This window comes from Lithobates pipiens, unplaced genomic scaffold, assembly GCF_037356315.1.
Source record: "Lithobates pipiens isolate NorthernLeopardFrog02 unplaced genomic scaffold, aLitPip1_a1.2 Scaffold_25, whole genome shotgun sequence".
Taxonomy (NCBI): domain Eukaryota; kingdom Metazoa; phylum Chordata; class Amphibia; order Anura; family Ranidae; genus Lithobates; species Lithobates pipiens.
In genome coordinates, this window is record NW_027507787.1 from 226,386,987 (window position 1) to 226,397,555 (window position 10,569).

Below are 10,569 nucleotides of genomic sequence, written 5' to 3' on the forward strand. Positions count from 1 at the left end.
TGTGGGGATATGTCCGTTTTTTTCGTTCAACCCATTCAAAAGCATGATGATCAAACACTTAATCAAGTTGACGAGAATCCCACAGCTGCTCTAATAACCATTTGTAAGCAGGCTGCCCAATTTCCATACATGTGTCCTGCAATTGCAGCAGAGCTCTTGCCTACAGACAGAGCTTCAGGGTCACCCATTGGGTGCTCAAGCTCACACAATGTTCACATGCACAGATCCTGGCCTGAGGCAACTCTCCTGGTCACAGTTCCTATTAACCCTTGAACACCCAGAGCATTGCACACATAGGCCTTTGCTTTGACATTATGCATATTAGGGCTCCAGGAGTCTATCCGAGCACCCAGGGACCATGCTAAATGGGGGCCCAGGTCACCTGGTGTGTGTTCCATGAGGGGGTTCTCTTTCACCGCCTGGAGGATGATTAGTTTTCCCTAACCACCACCCATTCCTCAGCTAACCAGGGATCTTATACTGTATGCATGCCAATATGCCCTTCTCCACAGTTCTAATTTGGTTTTGCCCATATAAAAACGGGTACATTCACATGTGAGGATATACACCCCCACTTTGTTTTGCAATTGGCGTAGTGTTTAGGTATACATTTTTCACCATTTGCAAGAATATACCAGTGTTGGTTTTGCAGAATTTTGTTACACATAGCAATGTATTGATAGTTATCCAACACAATGAAATTTCCTCCCTTATTGGAGGGCTTAATTGTAATGCAGAATGATGATTCCTTTCCCCAACCACCTCCCTCTCCTCAGCCGACCAGGCTTACAACAGTAAATAACACATTAGCTTTTCTTCAATAAGTAGTTTAGCCCTCAACATCCATTAAATACTGTTCACTTGGCTGAGACAATGATGAGGCAATAAGTATATTTTCTTACAACTTTACTTGAAGAGGTTAACAAAATACAACAGTTCACAACATGGTATAATCTTCTGTGTAAACATTTTACACAATTTCCAATTATTGATAATAGTAAAGAGTGTTGGCAATAGCAAACAGTTCAGGAATTTCCCAAGTCCTGATATTAACAAGCCTCCAATCTCTTCCCCAGGCCCGAGGGGGAGCTCTCCTCCTCAGAGGTCCATCCTTCCGCCAACAGCTAATGCTGTAAAATACTTAGATTGGCTCTAATAAGATACAATTACTACCTTTTGAAATATATTATTTTAGGAAATCCATGTTTCTCTTCTGTTTTATATTTTGTATAGCATTCAAAACATCTTGGTTCCTTAAAGTGTAGACAAATGGGTTGAGCATTGGAACCACAGCCGTATAAAGCAAGGTCAGCAACTTGTCCAGTTCCTTGGAACCTTCAGATTGTGGTTTGCCATACAATATAATGATTGGGCCATAGAATAATATTACCGTAGTGAGATGGGAGGTACAACTGGAATAAGCTTTCAGCCGTCCCTTTGAGGAACGAATTTTCAGTATGGTGGAGATGATGAATATGTAGGAGGTCATAATAAGCAAAAAAGGAAAAAATGCCAACAGTACATCCTCACATAACATAAATATGTTTCTGCTTGTAGCATCACTAGAGGTTATTGCATACAGTTCTTTCAGCTCACAAAAGAAATGGTCAACATTTTGTGTTTGACAGTAGGATAATAGAGATGTGGTTAACACATGGGCTGCTGCATTAGTCACAGATATAAGCCAAGGGGACAGAGCCAGTGAAAGGCATACATCTTTACTCATGAGTAAGGAATATTGTAATGGTTTACAGATTGCTACGTATCGATCATAGGACATGGAGGTCAGTAGAAGTATATCACAAGCAGCGGACAATGAGAAGAAGTATACCTGAGCCATACAGGGAGAAAAAGACATCCGATGGTCCTGTGTTAGGAGTATGGAGAGCAGTTTTGGAAGAGTAACGGAAACATATATAACATCACTAATAGCAAGATTACTCAAGAAAAAATACATTGGAGTATGGAGCTGGGGAACCAGACACACCAATAGAGCAATGGTCAGGTTTCCAAGGACAGCCATCAGATACATCAATAGAACTGCAATGAAAAGGAGACATTGTCCAGTTTCAGAGATGGGAAAAGCTGAAATGTAGAACATATCTTCTGTAATGTTTGAGCATTCCTCCATCTTCCTTGCATGGAAAGAAAATATATGCATTTTACTTTTTAATTTATTTAACCACTTGCATTCTGGTAGTCAAACCTAAACAACGGAACTGCTGCTCCCTGAGGGCAAGAGGGAATTTTAAAATATCCTCACCTTTGGGGTGCTTGGCCTTGCACCACGTGATTGCTGTGACCAATCACAGCTATCGCAATGTAAATATTCACCAGCACACCAAGGATCTTCAATTACATCAAAACTGTTTTTTTTTTTGTTTTTTTTAAAGATCACAAATACAAACAGTGCAGTGCAACATTTTGGAGTCACACAGGACCCTTTCTTCATGCATGGCATTTGGTGTTGAGGCAAAAAAAATAAAATTTTAGTCTCATCTGCCCACCATAAACATACCTTGAAGATTCTGAGGCTACATGGATAAAGGTGTTATGGTCATATGAGATAAAAATTTTATGTTTTGGCCTCAACACTAAACGATATATCCAGCAGAAATCCAATACAGCTCACTAGGGATGAGCCCGATGTTCGAGTCGAATGTAAGTTCAACCCATTAAAGTCTATGGGACACTAACATGAAAAACCAAAAGTGCTCATTTTAAAGGCTTATATGCAAGTTATTGTCATAAAAAGTGTTTGGGGACCCGGGTCCTGCCCCAGGGGACATGTATCATAGCAAAAGAAAGTTTTAAAAACAGACATTTTTTCAGGAGCAGTGATTTTATTAACTACTTCAGCCCCAGAAGGATGTACCCCCTTCCTAACCAGAGAACTTTTTGCGATTTAGCACTGCGTCACTTTAACTGACAATTGCGCGGCCGTGTGATGTTGTACCCAAACAAAAATTGGCGTTAATTTTTTCCCCGCAAATAGAGCTTTCTTTTGCTGGTATTTGATCCCCTCTGCGGAATTTATTTTTTGCGCTATAAACAAAAAAAGAGCAACAATTTTGAAACAAACGCATTATTTTTTACTTTTTGCTATAATAAATATCCCCAAAAACATATATAATTTTTTTTTTTTTTCAGTTTAGACCGATATGTATTAGACATATTTTTGGTAAAAAAAATTTCAATAAGCATTTATTGATTGGTTTGCACAAAAAAGTTATAGCGTCTACAATATAGGGGATAGATTTATGGCATTTTTATTGATATTTTTTTTTTTTTTACTAGTAATGGCGGTGATCAGCGGCAGACACATCGGACAATTTTGACACATTTTTGGGACCATTGGCATTAATACAGCAATCAATGCTATAAAATTGCATTTATTACTGTAAAAATGTCACTGGCAGTTGAGGGGTTAACCACTAGGGGGCAGGCACGCGCACAGCAGGAAATTCAAAGTAAAGTACGGGTATGTTACTTTGCCCAGCCGTGCCATTCTGCCGACGTATATATACAGGCATCGGTCAGCAAGTGGTTAATGCTTAAAGTGAAACAATAAAAATGAAATATTCCTTTAAATAGCATGTAAAGTGGTGCATTTTTCCCATGTTTAGAAGGAGCTGTGGCGGGTTTTGTTTTCTTTTTTTGCATCTGTCGGTCAGTGTAAAATGGATTTACATCACAGGACATTTTTATTTTTTAATTTTTTAATAAAGGACTCATTCCAAAGTGTCTCTTGTCATTTTTTACTATTTGTGATACTTGGATCAATGTTAAAGGGGGCTTCCAAATTCCGATAAGCCCCCCGCCCGCAGACCCCGATAACCACCGGCAAGGGTTGTGGGGATGAGGCCCTTGTTCCCATCAACATGGGGACAACATGCTTTGGGGGGCTACTCCAAAGCATATTCCCCTTGTTGAAGGCATGTGGCCTGGCATGGTTCAGGAGGGGGGCACTCTCTCGTCCTCCCTTCTATTATTGCGGACTGCCAGGTTGCATGTTCGAATAAGGGTCTAGTATGGACTTTACGCCATTTTCTTTTTCAAATTTGGCGCAGGGTTCCCCTAAATATCCATACTGAAAAAATTACGACCGTCGAGACTGCCTAAAGGCAGATGCCCCAGGCATAGGAGAGGCCGCACGAATAAAGGAGACATGTTTAACCTCCTTTTACTGGTAAAGAGACATTTACCTTTTTGGATGTACTTATCCACTCTAAATAACTGTACCCCAGGAAGGGACACAAACTGGGTTTTCACATAGTGCTTCAGCTGATCAATATTTCAGCCACAGACCTCTGTGAGAATGCACTAGTCCAAGTATAAGCTGTAAGGCTTAAACGATCGAGTCTTTCATAGTATCTGTGAGACACAGTGCATCAAATACACCAGCCCATTGCCAGGCCTGCTGATCAGGCAGAATTTCAGGTATCTCACAACCTGTTCCTTAACCCTTTGGAGTCCACATTTTTCAATGAATTAGCATGACTCAAAATGTGCTCCACCAAAATAGTGGAGCAGACATTAAAGGTTTAATGGACTGAGATACTCCAATTGCAGCAAGAACTGCAAAAGATATCCTGTATTTAAAAGGAAAGTCCAACCTTAATTTTCTGGATCCTTTAACATCAGTGCATTATTCACTGGACATGTGAGACTCTGCTCACTGAGGTGAATGCAGCAATAGCTGGAACCCCCCCCCCCCCCCCTTTCTTCATAGAAATGTTCCCATTCAGAATACATAAGCTATGTATAAAAAAACATCCCCAAGTGTGGGGAGGCTCAAATGAACCTTATTAGAGGTAGATACCTCAAAAGCCTGTGCTGTAGGTACAAAAAAAGGGTTAAGTAAGGGAGTAGACAAACACGTGACTTGTGAGGCTACTCCCTCCCTGTTAAGATCCTCCGAAGAGGAAAGATAAGTATCTTCCAATATTTGGGAAGATCTACCTGATGCCCAGCCTCCTGCACCTCAACAAAAGGCCCTGGGGACTGGATGGGAATCTGCTATGTTTAGTCCTACAATGGAGAGACCTCATAGCCATCAGTTTTTTAAATGGTAGAAGAAAAAACCTGTTTGTATGATATATACAGGGACAGAAGTGTTCTACCCTTGACGGCTCATCTGACTAGCCGTATACCTCTCCAGGGAGACTGACATTCTTTTGGAAGGGTTTTTAGCTTGTTGTATACCATTAACCCCTTAGAACCCTTAGAGAAGTTCCTGGTCCCTTTTCCACTCATAGCTTACAGCACAAAGTAGAGGCGCTACTAGCAAAAGAATGTAACACTTGTTAGGCTATAGTACAGCACAATAACTGCTATTAATCCTACAGTGCACAAAACACTTCCTTCATGTGTGGCCGACGTCTGACGCCATTAGCCATGCCCCCGCGCGGAGTATGCACCCCCTCTTCCTTTTTCACAAAGGAACTGATTTTCCTGCACGAGCGTCCTGCAGCATGGCGGGGGGTAAATCCTCTGCTCCAGCGAGCATCCTGCACGTTTTTTTTTTTTTTTATAAAAGAACAAGGCAGCTGGTCTGGCCTGCAAATAAGTAAAAACTGCTAATCTGGGGGCCCAGGAAGAGATCAGACCCCCCTTTCTTTTACCAGAGGGTCTGAGCTGGCTTGAAAGAGAGGAGAGAGAAAGCTTCTGCTGTTTCCAGCGTCAGAATGGTGAGTGCTCAATACAGCACCCAGTGGTGACACATAGACATGACAGGACAACACAATGCATAGAAGGAGAGATTCCTGAGAAAATCTCCCCTACCTTCCCTCGCAGCAGGGTCTTATCAGAGATAAAATAAAATCTTCACCCTTCACGGTAGGCTCCGAGACCTTAAAGGAAACCTTCAGGAACCGGGAAACTCTTAGGTTAACCCACAATCCTGGACATGCGACAGGACCCTGCCAGTAAACTTTTATTGGCCTCACTACTGGATCCCAGGGCCCAGATCTCAAAGAAAAGCATTCACAAGCAAAACCTAATTTATTCGGATTACGAGGCCCGGCTACCATTCATTTAGACATCAGAATGGATCCGGTCAGGATGGCTGGCTCTCATCAAAGGGTTACTGCCCATGGAGCTCAGCACAACACATCCTTACTCGTGCCCAACACCTTAGACACTGGCAAAGCAACTGAGGACTCCCAGTTGTGGGAGGGGTTATATGGGGGAAGTTCACGCATTAAGGGGCGTGCCAGAGTCCAGCACCTGATACGCCGATATAACCTATATAGTTATTACTATGGCTCTGTGTCTCCTGATGTAAGAAAATAAAATTTGTTTCCAACTCAGTGATTCTGTTTTTGAATTTATTTAATTTCTTCTGACATGCTGGTGTTATATCTTTCACTTGGATGGTCTAAGTAGGGATGGGCGAACTGTTCAGCCCGAGCATAAGTTCAGGTCAAACTTTGGTTGTTCGCATGTTCAACATGGGGACAAGGTCCTGTGGGGGGCTACTCCAAAGCACCCTCCCCCTGTTAAGGGCATGTGGCCTGGTACGGTTTGGAAGGAGCGCTCTCTCACCGTCCTCTCTTCCTGTGGTCTGACAGGTTGCATGCTCAGATAAGGGTCTGGCATGAATTTTGGGGGGACCCCTACGCCATTTAAAAAAAAAATTGGCGCAGGGTTCCCCTTCATTTTTATATCAGACCTGAAGGGCCTGGTATAGATTTTAGGGGAACACAATTTTTTTTTTTTTCATTTTGGTTCAGGGTTCTCCTTAATATTCATACCAGACCCAAAGAGCCTGGTAATGGACTGGGGGGAGGGGAACCCATACACTTTTTTTTTTAATGAGTTTTATCTATGTTGCCGAGACCCAACAATTCATTACAGCCTCAATCAATTTTAAATGACCATTTTTCCTTTAGAAATGTCATTTTGCTGTGGTACTGTTATAAACATGGGAAAAATACTATAGACACCCCCCATGCACAATATTTAAAGGAATTTTATATATATATATATATATATATATATATATATATATATATAGAATATTTCATTTTTATTGTTTCACCTTAAGCATTAAAAAGAACACTGCTCCTGAAAAAACTGACTTTTTAAAAAACAAATGCATTGATACATGTCCCCTGGGGCAGGACCCGGGGCCCCAAACACTTTGTGACAATAACTTGCATATAAGCCTTTAAAATTAGCACTTTTGATTTTTCATGTTCGTGTCCCATAGACTTTAACGGTGTTCGTGTGTTCTTCCAGATTTTTTACCTGTTCGGTATGTTCTGGTGCGAACCGAAATGGGGGGGAGGGGGGTTTGGGGGCTGGATGTTCAGCTCATCCCTAGTTATAAGTTGCTCTACTAAGTGCTGAATAAAACAAAAACTTTGTCTGTCTTCAGTTCAGGCTGCAAATCAACAAAATGTGATTATTTTAAAGGAGAGGTGATTATTTTCTACACCCACTATATACCAATGGAACCATTATTCACCTATATGGTGTGCATACTTACACCTCAATTGAAACACAAGGGTAAATGTACAGAAAACATCAAAATTGTAAGTATGTCAAGGATCCAAGCCAAATGGGGATAGTGAGAAAAAAAAGGATTGAAAAGATGATAAAAGTGTACAAAAACGTGGATTACAAAGTATATGTGGAGCTCAGACCAATGCGAATCATCAATCTGCCCCCCAGTGCCCACAATATATACAGTAAATCTTTTTACATTAAATTACTGTCACTATGTACCTTTTTGGCTGATCTGTATACCACGCCATGTGATAAACTGCAGGGTCTGTCTGATTGCTGAGTGTTCAGGTAGGAGGAGATTTCCATTATAGCCTGTGTCCTCATGCTGTTATAGGAGGCAGATCATGAACCAAGATGTGACATCCTACCCACTGTATTATTTTTTAGTTACTGGGAATGGAGGAGGAGGGAGGGACTGGGCTGTCAGTTAGGATCTGTATACACACCCACTTGTGTGATGTCAATATCATGTGGCCTGAACAGCTCATCTCAACAAGGAAATGTTCTTTCCAGCAATAGAGACAAAACTGAGCATGTGCAGGGGGTCCACTCTGAATTTGTCTTATCTGGCCTTACCCAGAGAGACCCTGTCGGAGGGGAGGATCAAAGAGCCTTTTTACACAATGCAGAGGATTAACCCCTTAAGTTCCACAGTGAGTATAGAAAACATGCTATTCTGCATATACAGACAGATTTTACTGGTGTGGGTTTAGTAAAACTTGAAATCAATTATTAAAAAGCATAGAAACTGGTATGAGGTTAAGATAATAACAGTGTCCCTGATCACTGTCCTGTCACACCAGCACCAGTGTGTCCATACCATTTCAGCCAGCCACATTGTTCCTGATCACTGCCACATCAGCCACAGTGTCACTAGACCAGTGCAGCCAGGAGCAGTGTGCCTAATTGCTAATCACACCAGTCCCATTGTAGACCAAAAGCAGTGTTCTGATCATCACCACACAAGTGGTAGTGCAGCCAGAGCCAGTGCAGCCAGCTACATACTTATGATCACTATCCACACCAGTGCCAATGTCACCACACCAGTGCAGCCAATAACTGCATCCGGAGCCCTAGCCAGATCAGTACAGTGTTGCCAGAGCGACGTGAGCCAGCAACAGCATCCTGACTGCTGGTCACACCAGTGCCAGCGCCACCAGTGACAGTGAGAGCCAACAGCAGTGCCCTAATCACTGCCATATCAGTGTCAGACCAGCAGTCAGATTGAGTTTTAAATTACAAAAGGAGATCAGTGGTTCAATAACAACCACCTATGATTCTGAGGATGAAGGAGGTCCCTGCAAAAAGAGCTAGGTGTACTTATCACAAGGCACTGAACATCATAATGAATCACAGCAGATAAGCACCAGCAGTGCAGTACATCCTGGTGAAAAATGTGATAGTGAGGAAATTAGTAATGAAATTTAACGTCCCTGTAAGGAAAGCCTGAAGGTGTTCCTTGGACTTTGGCCTCTTCTATGTGGTTAGACTACAAAAAGTCTTAGCCCTTGTACATACGGTCGGAGAATCCGTCGGAATGTGTCCTATCGGACCGTGTCGTCGGATAATCCGACTGTGTGTGGTATGCATCGGACTGATTCCGTCTGAATATCCGTCGGACCCAATTTTCCAACATGTTGGAAATATTTCCCGACCAACTGGGCTGATCGGACATACTCCGATCATGTGTAGAGAATTTTGATCGGACCAAGTGCCACGCATGCTCACATCAAATTCCTACATCAAAGCTATTGGCTACTAGCCTGAATGTAGTCCCATCGTAACGAAATTACGTCATCACGTTCTGAAAGATCGGATTTTTTGCCAACTTTGTCCAACCGTGTGTATGCAACAGTTTCGGACAAGATCCGACGGACAAAATCCGACGGGCAAAATCCGACGGATTTGGTTGTGTAAATCTCCGACCGTGTGTACAGGGGCTAACACATGTTGTATCCAATACAATGGAGGAGTAGCCGAATGTGTTTTAGGGTGTAAGTCTAAATATGCCCATACTGTGTGCTATATATGTTCTTTTAATTGGAAGCTTTAATTTTTAATTTTCCTTCCTCATTTTCCAAAAACTTATGGCAAAAAACAATGAAGTTTTCAAAAAACTCAACATACCTCTTAGCAAATATGTTAGACGCTCTGCATTCCAAAAGGTGGTCACTTTTAGGCTGTTTCTACTATTCCGGCACTTCATGGCCTCCAGATTCCCCTTTTGCATCTAGGCAGCAAAACCATCCCACACATGTTGTATTTTCATACTCTGGAGAAGTAGAATAACATGTGTTGGGATGTAACTGGCGAGAAATAACTTAAAATTCCAACTTTTTGAAAGAATTTTTTTTTAAAAATGTAAAAGTTGCCAAATATTACAACTTCCCTAAACTTGCTATGTCTCTTACTAAATACATTGGAGTGCCTGCTTTACAAAAAGGTATTATGTTGGGGGTGTTTTTACTGTCCCTTTAAAGCCCCGTACACACGATCAAACAATCCGGTCTCAAGTCCGGCGGACAATCTGCCCGTGTGTGGGCTCTGGCAGACTTTTTTTACCCAAAAGTCCAGTGGACTAAGATTGTAGTTTTGCACATCAATCTGTCCACTGGATTAGAGTTGAAATTTTTCAAATATAAATAGCATAACGCTATAACTTTCACGCAAACAAAATGTTTGCTTTTTTTTTTTTTTTACCATAGAAATGTCTCAGAATACATTTTGCCCTTGTATACCAATAATCAATTTCATTCAGTAAACTAATTGCTTATAACAATGAAATTAATTGCTAAAGGCAAACATAATGTGTAAAAAAAAAATATGGATCACTTCCCCAGAGTAGCACAATATTACTGTGGTAACATTATATTGCTCTGGTCAAAGTGTGTTAAAAAAAAACATTAAAAAAAGAAAAGAAAAATAAATATAATAAAAAAGTTAAATAGATTTTTTTTTATTATTATTTATTTTTTTGTACTGTCACCAGTCAGTGTTCCTAGTCACCACCACACAAGTTATATGTGATGATGTACAGTACTGGTGACAGTGGGGGTT

The 10,569-nt window shown here is 41.3% G+C and overlaps 1 protein-coding gene across 1 annotated transcript; it reads right to left on the minus strand.

Moving 5' to 3' along the window:
- Positions 1 to 955: 955 nt before the first annotated feature.
- On the minus strand, positions 956 to 9,782 carry LOC143929996 (olfactory receptor 1J21-like). The gene is made up of 2 exons (XM_077453904.1): positions 9,640 to 9,782; positions 956 to 2,135 (listed from the first exon to the last, which is right to left on the minus strand). The coding sequence occupies exon 2, from the start codon at positions 2,129 to 2,131 to the stop codon at positions 1,187 to 1,189; it is 945 nt and encodes a 314-aa protein (XP_077310030.1). The 5' UTR covers positions 2,132 to 2,135; positions 9,640 to 9,782; the 3' UTR covers positions 956 to 1,186.
- Positions 9,783 to 10,569: the final 787 nt, after the last annotated feature.